This window comes from Erythranthe guttata, chromosome 4 (genome assembly GCF_056151865.1).
Source record: "Erythranthe guttata isolate IM_541 chromosome 4, IM_541, whole genome shotgun sequence".
NCBI lineage: Eukaryota > Viridiplantae > Streptophyta > Magnoliopsida > Lamiales > Phrymaceae > Erythranthe > Erythranthe guttata.
Window position 1 is genome coordinate 20,579,210 of NC_142536.1, and position 18,291 is coordinate 20,597,500.

Here is an 18,291-nt window from a genome sequence, read left to right on the forward strand (position 1 = left end):
TATATTAAATACATATATGTTCGTAAATTGTGAAATGAAAATAAAAAAAATAAAAATAAAAACAGTTGATGATAGGCAGGCAGAAGAACGTACCCATTTGCTCTCGTTGGCCGTCGAAGCTTGAATCCGTCACACCACACAGTAATCTGAAAGTGTTCGGATAGCTTCAATCGTCGAGCAGCCGGAGTTGGAGATCCTTCACGGCGTCACTAAAAGGTCGCCGGCGACAGTGACAGTCACGGGAACGGCGCCGATTTCAGGTAAGGGTTTCGTTTGTTTTTTTCTCAGAGAGAGAGACAGAGAAGTTTGGGGATTTCCTTATGAAGAAACGCTTTTCCAATTTTTAAAAAAAAATCGCCACAAAGCCGTTTGGAAACTCATCCTAGTTGCCGTGTCCGTGTAACGAAGACAACGTTGTTAAATAAATAAACTGATTTATTATCATGCAATGGCATACAAGATCGACAGTCAAATACATAGCCGATCAGTTGAAAAGATGTGCGAGCTTGAAGGAGGTGGAATCATGGTATGGCTTGTTGTTCAAGACCAACACTACTCAAGATTGCTTCTTGATGAATCAATACATCACTGCTTGCTCCAACGTTCACAGTTTAGATTCTGCAATTTTTGCTTTTTCCCAGGTACATAATCCCAATGTCTTCGTCTACAACGCAATCATCGGAGCCTTTTTGAACTTATTTCGACCACTCGAGGGGTTGCGGTATTATGTGGATATGTTGAGGAATGGGTTAACTCCAACTAGTTATACATTTTCGGCATTAATTAAGAGCTGCAGAGTTTTATCTGTTGTGGGATTTGGTGAAACTGTTCATGGCCAGGTTTTGAAAAATGGTTTGGCGCTTCATGTTCACGTCCAAACCTCACTTGTTGATTTTTACTCGAGTTTGGGAAAGGTAATTCAGTCGAGGAAGATGTTCGATGAAATGACTGAAAGGGATGGTTTTGCTTGGTCCAGTATGATTTCAGCATATGCCCGTGCTGGGGACTTGGATTCTGCGAGGAGTGTGTTCGATGAAATGCCGGAAAAGAATAATGCCTCGTGGAATACCATAATTCATGGATATGTGGAAGCAGGGAATGTGGAATCTGCAGATGAGTTGTTCCAAATAATGCCTAAAAGAGACGTGATTTCTTGGACGACCATGATTAATTGCTACTCCAAACACAAACTATATAGGGAGGCTCTAGAACTTTTTGATGAAATGAAGCGTACTGGAACTAGACCCGATGGCGTAACAATGGCAACGGTAATATCTGCCTGTGCACATCTTGGTGTACTGGAACAAGGGAAGGAGATGCATCTCTATGTTATGCAAAACAGGTTCAAAATTGACGTTCACATAGGATCTGCTTTGATTGATATGTATGCCAAGTGTGGGGTGCTGGAAAGAGCACTTGTGGTGTTCTACAAACTAGAGGATAAAAATCTCTTCTGTTGGAGTTCTGTGATTGATGGCCTTGCAGTTCATGGATACGCTGAGGAAGCTTTAGCAATGTTTGACAAAATGGACAAGGAAAAGATCGAGCCAAATCGCGTTATCTTTGTCAGTGTTCTTGCAGCTTGCACTCACGCGGGATTGGTCGAAGAAGGCAACCGAAGATTTCTCGAAATGACTAGTAAGTACTCCATCCTTCCCGAAATCGAACACTACGGATGCATGGTTGACCTTTTATGCAGAGTTGGTTTAATAGAAGAAGCACTAGTCTTGATAAGAAGCATGAGACTGCAGCCCAATTCTGTGATATGGGGTGCTTTATTAGGTGGTTGTAAGCTTCACAAGAACTTAGATATTGCTCGAGTTGCTGTGGACAGATTAATGATATTGGAGACAGATAGTAGTGGTTATTTCACCCTTTTGATTAACATGTATGCTGAAGCGAATAGATGGGCTGACGTTGCGAGAATTAGGGCAATGATGAAGGAGCGTGGGGTGGAGAAGATATTGCCTGGATCGAGTTGGATTGAAGTGGAAAAGAAGATGCATCAGTTTGCGGCTTGTGATAATTATCATCCAGCATCACAAGAGATTTATTTAGTGTTGGATGTGTTGGATTCTCAGCTTAAGCTAATTGGCTATGCACCTGATTTTGATTTTGTCATGTAATGAAAATTGTGGTAGCTTAGAACAACCTAAGATCCCATGTATTCTGAGTTGGCTTGTATAATTGGTGATGTGCAAATGCATACTTGTTTCATAGTTGGAACATCATTATAGCTTGGTGATGACATCTTCTCCAAACTGACTTTTCTTCCGTCGCAGGTACGATTGTAGTGACATGTAATAAGGGTTTTCTAGATGCTGCACCGGATGCACTACACCTGGTATTATTTATATCAACCCTTGGATCACACACACACACACACACACACACACACACACACACACATGTGGAGGTGTGTGTATGATGGATGGATGTCCGCATTGTTTGTGATGCTTATTACAAAGGTGATTTAGGAGAAGAAAAATAAGAGGCATGATTATTAGTAATTGAAAGAGTGGGAAGTGGAGGTGTAATGAAAGACAGGAAAGAAACATTGCCCCCACAATTATGTACATTTCAGCATGCCTCTGTCTCTCACTTTTCAAACTCTATCATCTTCTCTTTTATCCTTTTCTCTTGTTACCACTGTATTAATTCTTGAAGATCCTTAATGGACAAAATTAAGTTGATTGGGAGTGAAATAAATAAAATCCTTGGACCACTCTCCATTTATTAAAGCAATTGCAAAATTTGTTTTTGGCATTACAGAAGATAGAAACAATATTATTATATATTATGATGGTCCGGGCAAGAAATACAGACTTACATTTGAAAAGGTTGGCAGGAAAGAGTATAGTAATACTAGGATTAAGGCAGTTACTGTTAAATCATAAAATGTTTGTCGGGATCCGAGGTGGGTATTTTCACAGCAATTAAAAGAAAGGTAACAACATGGAGTACTCTCTCTCTCTCTCTCTCTCTCTCTCTCTCTCTCTCTCTCTCTCTCTCTCAAATTGGTGTACCATCTCTCTATACATATTACATATACATACATGATAGGCAACTAGAATTTCCAGCTAAGCATTCTCTTCTCTTGTTTCTAATTGTTGTGCCTTTTCATGGAGGTTAATTCATCGTCCCTCAAATAGGGATGTGCATTATTTTCATATTTTCTGACTCGGATCTATTCTTGAAATAACCACTCTTGTCATCTCTTTTTCTTTCATCACTAATTATAATCTAGGCAGACAGGCCTGTAAGAATTTCTGCATATCTTTACTACATGTCTGGTTTTTCTTTCCTCATTGGTTGGACTCTGCTGCATAAGATAAGCTTCAACAATTAGAATTGCTTTTGTTGTTGTTTTCTGCAAGAATAGTGTTTCCTAGAGAGTTGATAAGAAATTCTTCGGGAGGAAATATTTCTTGTCGTCATCATCAATTAGCACAATCTGGTTGTTTGAATTAATAAAGAAAATCAAAGAAAGAAACACTTGTTTTGTATAGAACAAAAGACAGATATGGAGGAGTTGTAAGTCAGTGGCAGGGGAAATGAAGTGTTGATGAAAGAGGAGGGGAGTTTGATGAGGGTTTTGTTTTGCAAGATCCACTCTTCTTTCGTCTGCTTCTGCAAACCTGGTAACGCACATCTCTACAGTTCATCATTGAAATTGGAAAATGCTCCAAACAAAGAAGTTGTTCATTCAACATTTGTTGGTGTGTCGTTATTATCTTCTGAGAATGGAGTACTAGTCAAGAGCTGCATGAAGAAGAAGAAGATCCCTTATGATGGCATTGACAACAAAGAAATAGGAAAGAAGAGAGTGCAATGGATGGATAAATTAGGCAAACAACTTGCTGAGATCAGGGAGTTTGAAGCCAGGTGCCTGCCCTACTTTATCTGTTGTTTCTTCTGTATTTCATTTACTTGTTGACATTGAATTCTTGATTTATAGTGAAACAGGTGGAGACAAGGAGAGTGAAGAGGAAATCAGCCGCTGTATTTGCATTATTCTCTGACTCCACGGAGCAACATTTCCTATCCAAATTACAACTTTGCAATTCTTTCTAAGCTTTTCACACTACCAAATACATCATCATTCAATCTGCTGTAAGGAAACTTATGTAATCAGTTTTCTTATCTTTGACAAGGCAAAAAAGTATTGGACATGAGTTTGAAAGAAAAGGTAATTGAGTAGATAGGTGCCCACAATCTCACCATTCATTTAATTTCCCACTATATATGAATGATAATGCTGTTTATCTAGATACATATATTATCAACACAAGATTTCAGGTTTGACCAAGACCATCTTAATTCATTCATTCTTGGCACTATCTATATTTTGCCATACCTACAAACCAATTCAAAGGGCAATGTAGTGGATGGTGGGGGCAGCCTGGTTTCCCACTGCCGTTGGATAATTCTTGACATTATTAATACATACTGCTCCTCCAAAACTTGCAGGAAAAAAACAAACACAGAGAGAGAGAGAGAGAGAGAGCCAAGTTCTTGTTTAATTATCATGGCTATAGTTTTTATCCTTGCATCACTGATAATCCTAGTCCTACTTGTCAATCTCACCATCAAATTCACAAGAATATTATCAAGAACAAAGTCCTTGAATCTTCCACCCGGCAGCTACGGATGGCCGATTCTTGGTGAAACACTCGAATTTCTTCGTGCTGGTCTAGATGGTACACCCGAGAAATTTGTCAAAGAGAGAAGCGATAAATATAAATCGCAAGTGTTCAAGACTTTGTTGATGGGAGAGAATATGGCCGTTTTCTGCGGGGCCTCTGGGAATAAGTTCTTGTTCAGCAACGAAAATAAGCTTGTTACAGTTTGGTGGCCTAGCTCTGTCAGACAACTTCTCGGACCATGCTTAGCAACCAGCGGTGGAGATGAAGGCAAGCAAATGAGGAAGATGGTTTCTTATTTTCTGGGCCCCGATGCTTTCACTAGGCTTTACATCAAAACCATGGATTTAGTTTCCCAGCAACATATCAAGAATCACTGGCAAGGTATAGTAGTTTCATTACATTCTTGTTTCTTTACGGTCCTTTTGTTCTCTGAATGAATTGCACCCTCTTCTCTTCTCTTGTTTTTTTTTTCTTTTTTTCTCTTTCTTTTGTCATGGTGAAGGTAAAGAGGAAGTAAAAGTGTTTCCAACGAGCAAGTCTTACACGTTTGAACTCGCGTGTCGACTATTTATGAGCCTAGAGGACCCGAAGCAGATATCAGAACTTGCTGCTCTGTTCAATATTTTCTTGAAGGGTATAATATCGATTCCTGTGAATTTCATGGGAACAAGATTCTACAATGCGAAGAAGGCTACTTTTGCTATAAAGAATCAGCTCCGGGAGATAGTAAGACAGAGGAGAGCTGCATTGGAATGTAAAAGGGCTGCACCTTGGCAAGATCTTCTGTCACACTTACTTGCAACTCCAGATGAAAACGGTAAGTTTATGTCTGAGTCGGTTATAGTGAACAACATAATAATGCTGCTGTTTGCCGGTCACGACACTTCAAGTGTTGCAATAACGATGATGATGAAGAATCTAGCGGAAATTCCTGAGGTTTACGAAAAAGTGCTCAAAGGTCAGCTTAATTACTACCTTATATGTATATAAAAAAAAAAAGAAAAAAAAAAAGAAAGCAAGTGAGTTTAATTTTGATGGGGTTTGGACAACAGAGCAGATGGAAATAGCATCATCAAAAAAAGGAGAATATCTAGAGTGGGAGGATATACAGAAGATGAGGTACACGTGGAATGTAGTATCGGAAACAATGAGAGTAATGCCGCCAATAATGGGTGCTTTTAGAGAAGCATTGACAGATATTAGATATCAAGGTTATCACATTCCAAAGGGATGGAAGGTAATTAATACTACTAATTAGCTTGTTTGCTTGAATGAATTGTTGCAACAATATATATATATATGTAATATTTAAAATGAATTTCAGTTGTACTGGAGCTCGTCGTTTACGCATAGAGAAGGTGGAACTTTTGAAGACAGCATGAAGTTTGATCCGTCAAGATTTGAAGGAGGGGGGCCAGCTGCGTATACGTACGTGCCGTTCGGAGGGGGGGCTCGTATGTGTCTGGGGAAGGAGTTTGCCAGGGTGGAAATACTAATATTTATTCACAATATAATAAAGAGATTCAGGTGGAAGTTAAAGATAGTTGATCCCCAAATAGCATATGATCCAACTCCTATACCACTTGATGGACTTCCCATTCTCCTTCTACCTCATCATCATCATCATCATACTTAAACCACTTGTAACACTACGTACTATCTTTCTTTCTTTTTTTCTTATTACTTATTATTAATTAATATAATAATAATTGCCTGCTCCTTCTTCCTTTTTCATATTATGAATTTAATCAAATCACCTTTCTCCCTTTTATTTCAACCATTTCCATAATTAAATTAAAATTAAAATAAATACACAATCACGACTAGGCCGCCAGCCGAACACGAACACTTCAACTCCGAGTATATAATGGGCTCAATTAGGAGTTTTTTCTTTTTTTTTTTTTTCAGGAAGGAAGCAGTTGTAGAATCTACAGCACATCACCACTACATATATTTCCATATTTACTTTTTTCCTTTTTTTTTTAATAAAAATAAAATAAAAGAAGTGTACTATAAAAGAGGATGTGAAATCACGAACGAGTATGTGAAGAAATTAAGAAGCATTTATCTTTAGGGGATGCTGTGATTAATTATCCCAACAAATAGGGCGAATTACGAAACTCCCATCCCCCTCTAACCAGTGTTTGACCGTTTAAATTCACATAAAACGTGTTATGTCCGTTTTGCCCTTCTGTTATTTGAAAAACAATAAAGAGTACGAATTATGAAACTCCCCCTGATATAAGATCTAATTATGAAAATTTCCTCATATTTGCGTAATTACGAAAATTCCTCCAAGGCATATTGTCGTCTTACGTACACCGCCCCCTTACAGAGCTACTTTTGACAAAAAAAAATAATATATTGACAATTACCCTAATCTCTCTCGGAAGAAAGAAGTAAAAGAGATGACTTCTCTAACCGCATTGTGTTGCAATTTTACTTTTTCTCGTAATTTGCCCTTATAATTATATAATTAACTTGAGTAACAATGTCGTCTATATAAAAAGAAATATATAATTTGGCCGGGCAAGAAACAGGTATTATTATTATTATTATTATTATTATTATTATTATTATTATTATTATTATTATTATTATTATTATTATTATTATTATTATTATTATTATTATTATTATTATTATTATTATTATTATTATTATTATTATTAGCGTGGTCACATCACATGCATGCATATATATATGGTAACTTTTCTTCTATAACGTGAGAATTGCATTCTTTTCTGTCTAAGAATTGATATTATTACCATTAGATCGATCGATTTGTTGGCAAATATAAGTGTCGTGAAATACCAAAAGAAAAATAAACGTATATAAGGTATATATATATATATATATATATATATATATATATATATATATACTATGTTGTTCCTGTGCAGACAATTAAGGAGCGAGTATCCAAACAGAACACGTACGGTCAGTATTTTCTGTCAAGAGATGATACTACTAATCTCTCTCTCTCTCTCTCTCTCTGTGTGTGTGATAATTAATTAAGTTATAATTATATATCTTGTGACTGATTCTTCATATTAATTAACATCCAAGACCATGATCTTATTTAACAGATGGATAGCAGCATGGAAGATTCTAGAGCGGCACCAACAACAATCGACCTGCAGCTGCTCGTGATTGGTAAGTTAATTAGAAAATTAAATAATTATGCATATGAAACAAATCTTGCTAGCTCCGATCCTTCCGTTAATTAATATTTTAATTAATTTGTATATTAATAACTTAAATAATATTTTGTTACGTTGGTTGGTTGGTGTATGTGTGCAGATTCAAATGCAAAAAGGGAGAAGATGAGAATATTATGGTTTGTGTTGTCCATGTATGTTTGGTCACTTTATTCGTCAATACTTATTGTTTGGACGTCTGCAAGTTCAATGAAGATATTCGGGAAAGGAGAAGGCTTTTACATTTTGTTGGGACTTACTGTGGTGGCAAGTGTTATGTCCGTTTATATTTGTATTGCGGCAATTGGAACTATTTTTTATATCCGTTTACTTCATACCCGACGTTTTGATATCCTGCGCACATGGAGTCTCAGTAAACCATTGACCATATTATTCGGCCCCGTTGATTTCGACGCTATCCTCCTCCAACTTAGACGACCTGATGATCATCATCATGCATCAGGTAATTAATTAATTATATATGATCTGATGGATGCTAATTAACAAATCAATTATATTAATTATTCATCGTAATAGTGACAGAAGAAAGCTTACATAGTAGTAGCATGGGGGATTCTCATGGAGTGCAGGCAGCCGTGAATATTGGTGAGTTCTTAATATACTTGCAATTAATTCTTCTCGGAAATTAATTATAATGTATATATGGATGCATGCATGCAGATTCAAATACAAAAAAGGAGTTGATGAATGAGTATAGGTCTAAGTTGGAAACTGGGATTGGGTTAACATTATTTTTAATGTTTCCTGCTGGTATGATGGGTTATGTAGTATTTGGGGGACAAAAACAAGTACTTCCTGTGTTTCTGGCTGCCACGGTGACGGTTGGGGTGAATTTCATTGTGGTGATGGGAAAAGCTTGTCTGTTACTTCTATTCTATTTTGGATGTGAAGATTGTGTGCGCGCATTGAGTCAGAACGCATTCGTCATCTTATTATTCGACACTATCAACGCCAACAACATTTTCCAGCGTATACAAGATCATCATCAACCATCACCATTAGTTACACTTCCAGTCTAGCTAGCTAGCTAGCTACTTATTACGTTTTCATTTCATGTAATAAAACAAAGAAACAAAGGGATTTTAGTACAATGGCTATTGAATCGGGTATGTGCTCAACTCATTTATATTCTTCATTCTCATTCTTTTTCTTTTCCTTCTATTTTATGGTAAGAGGTTTTGTTTTGGTTTTTTTTTTCTTCTTACATAAACCGTAAATCTAGGAATAAATTATCTGTGATTGAAAATTTATTTGTTATACTTTTTGCTATTGAATTTTTGAATATACAAAACATTGTTGAGATTAGCACCATGTCAAGTCATGGAAACCTTTGGAATGATTTTATTTCTTAGACTTCGATTTGAAAATGAATATATATGAACACCTTTTAAGGTTGTGTTTGGTATTGCAAATCAAGAAAGTTTGTTTTTTCTCCTCGTTCGACCTCAAATCCAAACAAGCCATCGATGTTTCAACGAAATTTTTCATTTTTTTTTTCCGAAAATGCTGATCCGAATTGTTCAACCATAGTTTCCTAATGAATAAATAGTGAAATGCAATATTGATTTAAAATATATATGTGCATTTTTATTAAATTCAAAATCAAAATTGAAAATGACATATATTTACTGAAATAACATAGATATGGCAGCAAAGTTCTCACATCTCTCCATTCTCATTATCCCATCACTCAGATGATCTTCACCATTTTCATCATAAAAAAAGGGCAAATTACGGCCACTCCCCTGATGTATGGTCAAATTACGAAAAAACCCCTTTTCGTAAGATAAATACATAGTTGAGGGGGTGGCTGTAATTACCCAAACAGGAGGGGGGTTTTCGTAATTTGACCATAGCTCAGGGGGGTGGCCGTAATTTGCCCTAAAAAAATCCAAAACCAATCCCACCAGGCACCTATGGCTGGCCCATTCTCGGTGAAACACTCGAATTTCTCAATGCACGTTTGGACGGTTTGCCACATATCAAGAAATAGTGGACAAATACAAGTCCAAGGTTTTCAAAACTTCACTCATGGGACAATCCGTAGCCGTCCTATACGGACCATCCGGTAATAAGTTTTTGTTCAGCAACGAGAATAAGTTGGTCACTGTTTGGTGGCCTAGTTCCGTCAGAAAAATACTGGGAACATGCATATCCACAACTGGTGGTCTACAAGACATGCACATGAGAAAGATGGTCTCTTACTTTGTATCTCCCGATGCATTTACTAAGCTCTACATCAAGAAAATATATTTGACAGCTCAACAGCAGATAGTCAATCATTGGCAAGGGAATGATGAGATTAAGGTTTTTGAAGCCATCAGATTGTACACGTTCGAGGTGGCGTGTCGGTTGTTTATGAGCATTGAAGAGCCAATGCAGATAGATAAGCTTGTTTCTCTTTTTAATGTTTTCATTAAATGGGTTATTTCGATACCTATAAATTTTCCTTGAACGAGTTTTTTCAAGGCAAAGAGAGCGACGAATTCGATCAGGAATGAACTTGAGAAGATAGTGAAACATAGGAGAGTGGCTTTGGAAGAGAAAACAGTTGTACCTTCACAGGATCTTCTGTCTCATTTGCTTTTTTACCCTGACGAAAACGGAAAGTTCATGTCTGATGAAGTGATTATAAATAATATATTGATGCTTCTCTTTGCTGGACATGATACCTCAAGTTCTGTACTAACAATGCTGATCAAGTATCTTATACACAACACCCTCAAGTCTATGACAAAGTATTCACATGTCAGTTTTTTTTTTTCCTTTCTCATTGCCTTAGAAATCGAGGATTCTTCTGAATTAAATGGTATATAGAGAGCATAGCAAAATAAGATAGTATCATCGAAAAAAGATGGGGAGTTTCTGGAGTGGGAGGATTTGCAGAAGATGAAGTACTCGTGGAACGTGGCACCTGAAGCTATGAGATTGTCGCCGCCATTAATAGGTGCATTAAGAGAAGCTGTGGTGGATTTGAATTATGGAGGCTATCACATACCGAAGGGATGGAAGGTGATATACTTATATATATATATATATATATATATATATATATATATATATATATATATATTTTTAAATAAATTTTTATTTTGTTTTCTTAACATGTGAGTAATGAATATGGAAACATGTAATGCATGCATGCAGTTGTATTGGAGCTCATCTTTGACACACAGAGATGCGAGTTTGTTTAAAGACAACAAAAATTTTGATCCATCGAGATTTGAAGGGACGGGACCGATACCTTACAGTTACGTTCCGTTTGGAGGGGGGCCTCGTATGTGCTTGGGTAAAGAGTTTGCTCGATTGGAGATACTTATATTTCTTCACAATCTTGTCAAAATATTCAAGTAGGAATTGGTGATCGATAGTGAGAAAATCACAAACGATCCCATTCCTACCCCTGTCCAAGGCCTTCCGGTTCGTCTGAGACCCATCACCATGCGTAAGGATTTTTTTTTAATGTAATGAAAATACATTATGTAATAAATGTTAGAGCATGAGACTATATTTGTTGTGTTGATGGTGTTAAAATGTTACAATTTCTTTGAGACTGTTATTTGTTGTATGAATTTCATCAACTTTAGCATGCTATTATATCAAAGGGACTAATTAAGGAAATTGTTTGATTAGTATGTTATTTTTTATAATGTAATTATTAGCAATTGTAAAATTGAATTATGGGTTTGTATATTATCTCAATAATCTGCATAATTAAATTATGGAGTTGGTGATCACATAATAAAAAAAACGAGGATAGGTTTTTGTTGACTGAAAATAAGATTGGTTGTTAGGATAATCCAAAGCAATGCTATTATTATTATCTCCTCGTTTAGTATGAATGTATGATATAATGATCATATTAGCTTCCATAGTAGCATCTCTCTTAATTCTCACCATAATCATCTTATTCAATATCAAACATAAATCATATCAAAACAAAGTCTTAAATCTTTCCCCAGGCAGTTATCGGAGAAACACTCGAATTTCTCCGTACGAGAAATCAAGGATCCTCTGATAAATTTGTCTTATACGGGGAACAAATTATTGTTCAGCAACGAAAACAAGTTTGTCACAGTTTGGTGGCCTACGTACTAGTGTTAGGAATCTACTAGGAACTTGCATACTCAACCACCAATGGAGTTAAAGGCATGGATATGAGGAAGGTGGTTTCTTATTTTCTCACTCCTGATGCCTTTACTAAACTCGAATGTGCTTGAGGAAAGAGTCGCTTAGCTTGGAGATACTCACTTTTCTACATAATATTATTCCCAAGTTTAGATGGGATTTACTCATTCCTGTTGACAAAATCGTAATCGATCCCATTCATACATCGGAGAAAGGACTTGCAATACGTCTCCACCCACATAAAATCCTGTGAAATTATGATTTATTTTGATAGTATCATAAGCTACTAGCCTGTCTCAAGTGGACACATTTATATGTAACAAGAATACATATTCGAAAAAGCAGATTTCGTCTGTGGTGTACAATCAATTATTATCTCAAAACAACAGTCGCGTATCCAATGAAGCTACAGTAATAATGTGTTTATATATGTCAGTTGGAAACAAGAAGATCATCGGAAGCAGGAAAAATGCCTTCTTGGAGAGGCTCCAATGAAGCTACAATGTCTCTCATTAAAGGCCTTGCTTTCGGATTTCGATTTAAGCAGTGATAAGCAAGCATTGCTGCTTTATTAACATCCTTTATTGGATAATTCCCTTCTAGTTTTGGATCCACTATGTTTATCAATTTCTTCTTCTCTCTAAGCAAAGGCACCGCCCAATCTGTTAGATTCCGCTCACGCGCCGGCCTTGATTTATCCAGTGATTTTCGGCCAGTTACAATCTCTAGCAACACCACTCCGAAGCTATATACATCACTCCTTGGACTCAGGTGGCCTGATCGCGCAATACGAAAAAAACAACAATATAAAGATGACATTTCACAAATAATGTGTATATATGTAATTTGATTGTGTACGTCACTACACCAAAATGGACATTTTCTAACGCCACAAATTTGTAATTTCTAACAGATATATTCGTTAGTAATTACTAACGGATATTATCCGTTAGAATGAAATATATTCGTTACAATTAATAATAAATTATTTTTTCTTAAAATTGTGAAAGTTTAATAATAATTCCAACGGCAAATGTCCGTGAGTCCTATGATTATCCAAATAGTATAATATTTAATCAGTTTCTTTCATCTCTTATATTTCTCTTCTCCGTTCCTCTTTTACCTTTTATTTTCTTTTCCATTTTTTTTTATAATTTTCCCCTTCCCTAATTTCCACCAGTACAACCTTCGATGGCCTTTGTTGGCTGCCATTGTTTGCCATCTTCTCTTTCAACCGCCGCCGTCGCCGTCGCCTCTACCTCCGCCGTCGCCGCTACCGCTGCTACCGTCGCCGTTACCGCCGCTACCGTCGCCGTTACTGCCGCTACCGCCGCCGTCGCCGCTACCACTGCCTTTGTCGCCGCCGCAAAGACCTCCAATATTTCAGGTCTTCGCTTTCTTCCAATTATATTCACATTTTAGGTTTTTTGCAGAATAAACCCTAGATTTGATTTTGTTTTTAAAATTAAGCGAAGTTTGAATTTATTTAGGGTTCTTATTCATCTCTAATGTTTATTGTCACATATATTTTCGATTTCTTTCACCATTGCTCTATATATTTCGGTTCAGCAACCTAAAACATACATTGGGTACTGATACCCCTTTTTAGTTGTGATATTTTTCATGGGTGCCTCTTTGTTTTATCGTTTACAAAATTAAAATTGATTTTTTTGGTGTGTTTTGTGTTTTATGGGACTAACTGTATTACTTCAGAAAATATATAATATTTTGTCCTCTAGGTTTTTCTTAAATCTGCTATACGAGTGGAGATACAAGGCTGGTCGGCACAAGTTGTATGAATTTGCTTTCAAGTGTAAGATCTCTAATATTGGCTATGTGGGTAAATAAATATATTCATTTATTTGTATTATATTTAGGGGAGTTTGAGTTTTCTCCATCAATTATGCAGGCAGTTTGTGGCCCTTATCTCAAGGAGAAGGCTCTGGATATCCTCAGAACACATTCTCAGGTGTGGAAAGATTTGCATTGTGTTGAAGTTGTTACCTTAACTAGGTATACAAGGTGATTGGACATGAATTGAGATTTACTACTCCCCATTTTGAATTAAGTAGCCATGACAATATTTATTTCTTTCCATATTCTGTCAATTAGTTTCTTTGAATAACCCTTGTGATTTTGATTTGAACATTTACATTATATTCAATAATAATTTAGTTAGAAGTTTTATATTTGAAAGACTGGTCACTATCGATAGGCCTGATGTTGTTGGTAGAGTAAAGATTCTTTACTCTTCAAGGTAGTTATCTCTTATGGAAAATGTTATATTCTTCGGGTTAATCATCTATAAGTGTATATACTTCAGTTTGAAAATCTATGGAAGTAGAATGTTGTTCAGATTTTTTCTAACTTCGAGTTAATTATATTGCATTTAGGTGTCTTCATCTACATTTCAAATATTGATTCAAACTTGTTCTATTTTCAGAGGTTTTGGTTACCCACATTAAGGTAGAGATGATCTTTAATTACTTTTGCTTGTAATGGAGTAGATGACAGAGGAGAAGTTGGCCGTCTTATTCCTCGGCTGTGGACAGGTGATTGCTTGCTCTTTGTATAGAAGGGCATGATCTTATGTCATCCTGATCTATCGTATCTTAGCTAGTGTGTTCTCATTTTTTTTTATTTATTTACTTATGGAAAGGTTGTAGATTGCCGTGTACGCGGAGACGCAAATTTCGTTCTTCGTTTTGCTTTTGTGGAGTTCACTGACCAAGGTAATTTTAACAAATGATTTATCTTTTTGGTTTTATGTTCATTTTTTATTTTTTATTTTATTTTTTGGTATGAAATAAATCTTTATGGTTTCATAGAAGTTGCACGAACTTGGGTAGATCTTCACATCAGATCCCAGTAGTAAGTATTCTAGAAGATCTTGTACTAAAGCTTTCTTCTCTAAGGATTTGTTCTAAGGATTTATATTAATCAACACTTTGCAGCTTTGAGGAACATTGCATGCTGAAAGGAGTTCACGAAAATTTTGTTGGTATGTACTTTTTATGGTACTTTATCAGATGTACCCCATTGATGAAAGCATGTTGCATATCATACTGCACGATATACTATGAAGCTTTATATTACCTTATTTCCTTTTGTATGTAGGTATTGATTATGTGATTTTCGGCTTGTGTGTCTTTTCATTCTTGGGTACTTGGTCCGACTTCATAACATTCAAGTAATATCTGATTCATCACTGGATGATATTATCTACTATGACTTTCCAATTATATATTGATTATAATGCTATTTTAATCAGGGTATAACGTGGAAGAGACAAAGTCTTTTAAGGATGAAATTTACCATGGTGAAGAAATTGAGGAAATAAGAGCTCTAGGATTTGGGATCAGCTGAGCGAGAGATGAGTGTTGCAAGTACTCTCGAAAAGATGGCTTTCCAACTGACTTAAGAGTTTTTGGAAGAATAATGCAGAAGGGACACTTGAAATTAATTTTCATGAAGTCGGTTATTGTATTCATGTTTTTGCTTTTGGTGTTTGGGGAATACATTTAATGTATTTTACTAATAGATGTTATGTATCAAATACGTAAGATTTCAATAACATTTGTTAAATTCAGTTATTTATAATATTAATAATATTACCATTTTCTTGAAAATGGTAATATTTTTTTTTTAATAATTTGCCAAAAGAATACTAACAGTTATATCCGTTAGGAATTTTGCTAGGACGTTACAATTAACAACCGTTACAGTCACGTTTCTAACGGATACAACTGTTAGAACTATTTATTTTTCTAACGGATTTGGATAATTTTGCCAACGGTTTATGTCCGTTAGAAATTTTAGACCTTAAATTTCTAACGCCATTTTTCTAACGGAATTTCGCCATTACATTAAATGTTTCTAACGGATATATCTGTTAGGAAATAGCTTTTTTGGTGTAGTGGTGTAGAATATTCACCTGTCATTATGTATTCTGGTGCAGCGTAACCGTATGTTCCCATAATGCGAGTAGAAACATGGGACTTGTCTCCTACTGGACCGTCTTTAGCTAGCCCAAAATCCGAGAGCTTTGCGTTGTACTCCTGTTAAATAGAGAGAGTCTAATGCTAAAAAAATATGCTATAATTAACTGGCCTAAATTCGTATATAGTGGCTAACCTGGTCCAGTAAAATGTTGGATGTCTTAAAATCACGATAGATGACAGGTTTGTGTGCTTCGTGCAGGAAAGCAAGTCCTTTTGCAACACCGTACACTATCTTCATTCTAGTAGACCAAGGAAGAGGAAGCAACACTCCTGCATGCATGCAAGTATATGCAATCTAACTTTCATGAAACATATAACTACAGAAGCTAGCAATTCAATCCATCAATCAATCAATCCAAGAAAACAATACTTACTCGAGAATAGGTTGTTTTCAACACTACCCTTTGACATGTACTCATATATTAGAACTCGATGTTCGTCCTCACAACAATATCCGATTAATTTCACTAGATTTGGATGAGAAAGCTGACCCAAAAAGATCACCTCAGCCTAAAATACCAAGGATTGGATTGGATTGAAGCTAACAATTATGTACCAATTATATTAGGGAAAAAAAAAGTGATGAATCGATATATAAATACTTACGAGCCATTCCCTGTGACCTTGATGGCTATTATTACCATCATGAACCTTAACAGCAACAGTGATTCGCTGTTCGAAATCTTGAGAAATGTGGCCTTTGTAGACATTTCCAAAACCTCCTCCTCCTAACATGTAATCATGTCTGAAATTTTCAGTGATGTTCCTTAACTCGTCGAATGTGAACACAATTAACGGATTGTTTGTTGAAGAACGACGCAGGTCTTCCACTTCTTCGGGGTTTGATGGCAATTTGGTGGGGGCATTGATTGCTTTCTGTGATGGACTAATTTGATCATTTGCTGGAGATTCTGCACGACATAAATGAAAATCAGACATCTGTAAACTAAACAAATCGAATAAGTATAAACATATTCGAAACCGAATTATAAAGATTAAAGAAAAATGACCGTACCTAATTTTGCATTATTGGATGAAACTTTGTATATTGAAGTTTCCCAAGCACAACAGCAATTTCCCATGAGACGACGACGCTGCTAATAAACAAGCAAACTACTAAAAATATATATATATATATATAGCTGAAACAAGAACAGCCCAACACCACCACCACCATTCACAGCCAAGAAAGTAGTACGTACTAATAAATAGGAAACAAATTAAAAACAAACAAACAACACCCGAAAGCACTCAATGTGTGTGTGTGTGTGTGAATTGATATATATAGTAGTGGTTTCTTAATTGATGGAAATGATGGATGGCTTCTGTTCATTCTTGATTATTTTGGCTCTTGTCTCCTTTGTGCGCTTTCTTTTTCACATTTCTTCACTAGTGCATTTTCATCCCCACCACCAATTTCTTATTGCTAGCCATCATCATCATCATCATCATCATCATCATCATCATCATCATCATCATATATTTTTCTTCCCCTTCTTTAATTTTCTTGGTTCTAAATTGTAATACTAATAATAATTCACTCTATCTAATTACTAATTCAAACTGATTCAACAAAGCTGTGGTGAAGTCTATGAACTTATCCGGCTATCCCAATAAGGACAGCTGTAGATTGGGATATATGTTATAGCGGACTGCTAAGTTGTAACGAGTAAATTGCAAATACCATCCCTGTGTAATCCTTAATTGCTAAAAAAGTCCTTGTGTTATAAAAATTAGCAAAAACCCCCCTATGATTAAAAGTCAAAGGCGAAAAAGTCCATTAAAGCTACTCGTGGTAATCACGCGCGGGTTGTGCGGTTCTTTTTGAAAATTTGGGGGTAAAATGACATAAACACCCTTTTATTCATATAAATAAAATATGTATGTATGTTAAATTTGATGTAATTAGAAATAAATCAAATTCAAAGGACCAAATAGCAATTTTTAAAATCTTAAATCCTAATCATCTTCGTTCTCCCTATCACCCTCTCAAGTCTCAACGGCCCGACTTGGGAAAAAAAAAAATCCAGCACCTAATTCTCTTCTTCCCCAAAATTTCTGGAACTCAAAACAGCAAAGGCTGCCACGGCCACTACCGCCGCCGGAGCCGCCCCTAATTCTCTCAAATCCTATAGCTTTGTCGAAGCCGGCAGCCTCACGAAACAGTGGAGGAGAAGAGGTATCTGATGCCTCCAGATCCAACCCTCCCCATTGTTTTTCTGTTTTTTACCGTCTTCTCCGTCATGGTTCTAGAGTTTGCAAAAGAAGAAAAGGCTGTGGAACTGGTCAACGGCG

General features: G+C 36.1%; 6 protein-coding genes across 18 annotated transcripts; 5 read left to right on the top strand and 1 right to left on the bottom strand.

Moving 5' to 3' along the window:
* The first annotated feature begins 29 nt into the window (after positions 1 to 29).
* On the top strand, positions 30 to 2,261 carry LOC105970756 (basic helix loop helix DNA-binding superfamily protein). Of its 3 annotated transcripts, XM_012995581.2 has the most exons (3): positions 49 to 260; positions 461 to 526; positions 642 to 2,261. In XM_012995581.2, the coding sequence occupies exons 2-3, from the start codon at positions 497 to 499 to the stop codon at positions 2,124 to 2,126; spliced, it is 1,515 nt and encodes a 504-aa protein (XP_012851035.1). In that variant the 5' UTR covers positions 49 to 260; positions 461 to 496; the 3' UTR covers positions 2,127 to 2,261. The 3 variants fall into 3 exon arrangements, with proteins under 3 accessions (XP_012851034.1, XP_012851033.1, XP_012851035.1); XM_012995580.2 differs by having other exon boundaries at positions 30 to 526; XM_012995579.2 differs by having other exon boundaries at positions 36 to 2,261.
* Positions 2,262 to 2,695: 434 nt separating this feature from the next.
* LOC105955927 (uncharacterized) lies at positions 2,696 to 4,507 on the top strand. Of its 3 annotated transcripts, none has more exons than XM_088817398.1 (3): positions 2,696 to 2,947; positions 3,510 to 3,885; positions 3,959 to 4,193. In XM_088817398.1, exons 2-3 carry the CDS (start codon positions 3,566 to 3,568, stop codon positions 4,020 to 4,022), a joined length of 384 nt encoding a protein of 127 aa, XP_088673524.1. In that variant the 5' UTR covers positions 2,696 to 2,947; positions 3,510 to 3,565; the 3' UTR covers positions 4,023 to 4,193. The 3 variants fall into 3 exon arrangements, 2 of the variants coding, with proteins under 2 accessions (XP_088673524.1, XP_088673525.1); XR_016030975.1 differs by lacking the exon at positions 2,696 to 2,947 and adding an exon at positions 4,471 to 4,507 and having other exon boundaries at positions 2,976 to 3,885; positions 3,959 to 4,113; XM_088817399.1 differs by lacking the exon at positions 2,696 to 2,947 and having other exon boundaries at positions 2,977 to 3,885; positions 3,967 to 4,193.
* Positions 4,508 to 4,528: 21 nt separating this feature from the next.
* LOC105970752 (beta-amyrin 28-monooxygenase) lies at positions 4,529 to 9,008 on the top strand. Of its 2 annotated transcripts, none has more exons than XM_088817396.1 (8): positions 4,529 to 5,027; positions 5,149 to 5,604; positions 5,699 to 5,765; positions 7,550 to 7,586; positions 7,736 to 7,802; positions 7,950 to 8,309; positions 8,384 to 8,452; positions 8,528 to 9,008. In XM_088817396.1, the coding sequence occupies exons 1-8, from the start codon at positions 4,529 to 4,531 to the stop codon at positions 8,884 to 8,886; spliced, it is 1,914 nt and encodes a 637-aa protein (XP_088673522.1). In that variant the 3' UTR covers positions 8,887 to 9,008. The 2 variants fall into 2 exon arrangements, with proteins under 2 accessions (XP_088673522.1, XP_088673523.1); XM_088817397.1 differs by having other exon boundaries at positions 8,390 to 8,452.
* A 744-nt stretch (positions 9,009 to 9,752) lies between these two features.
* LOC105970750 (beta-amyrin 28-monooxygenase) lies at positions 9,753 to 11,253 on the top strand (the record flags this gene model as incomplete). Its single annotated transcript, XM_012995574.2, is given in 5 exon segments — positions 9,753 to 9,840; positions 9,843 to 10,291; positions 10,337 to 10,615; positions 10,703 to 10,879; positions 11,015 to 11,253. Coding segments are annotated over 5 exon segments (1,200 nt in total), but the record flags the coding sequence as incomplete, so codon positions are not given.
* A 1,051-nt stretch (positions 11,254 to 12,304) lies between these two features.
* LOC105970757 (putative serine/threonine-protein kinase PBL16) lies at positions 12,305 to 17,598 on the bottom strand. Its single transcript, XM_012995583.2, has 6 exons — positions 17,012 to 17,598; positions 16,603 to 16,907; positions 16,371 to 16,506; positions 16,130 to 16,266; positions 15,930 to 16,053; positions 12,305 to 12,771 (listed from the first exon to the last, which is right to left on the bottom strand). The coding sequence occupies exons 1-6, from the start codon at positions 17,076 to 17,078 to the stop codon at positions 12,428 to 12,430; spliced, it is 1,113 nt and encodes a 370-aa protein (XP_012851037.1). The 5' UTR covers positions 17,079 to 17,598; the 3' UTR covers positions 12,305 to 12,427.
* Positions 13,120 to 15,588, top strand: LOC105954258 (polyadenylate-binding protein-interacting protein 11-like). 8 transcript variants are annotated; one of them, XM_088817403.1, is made up of 9 exons: positions 13,120 to 13,382; positions 13,735 to 13,808; positions 13,905 to 14,017; positions 14,439 to 14,547; positions 14,655 to 14,727; positions 14,824 to 14,866; positions 14,950 to 14,996; positions 15,113 to 15,185; positions 15,267 to 15,588. In XM_088817403.1, exons 4-9 carry the CDS (start codon positions 14,503 to 14,505, stop codon positions 15,271 to 15,273), a joined length of 288 nt encoding a protein of 95 aa, XP_088673529.1. In that variant the 5' UTR covers positions 13,120 to 13,382; positions 13,735 to 13,808; positions 13,905 to 14,017; positions 14,439 to 14,502; the 3' UTR covers positions 15,274 to 15,588. The 8 variants fall into 8 exon arrangements, 6 of the variants coding, with proteins under 6 accessions (XP_088673529.1, XP_088673530.1, XP_088673527.1 ...); XM_088817404.1 differs by having other exon boundaries at positions 13,905 to 14,008; XR_016030977.1 differs by having other exon boundaries at positions 13,905 to 14,008; positions 14,662 to 14,727; positions 15,113 to 15,588.
* Positions 17,599 to 18,291: the final 693 nt, after the last annotated feature.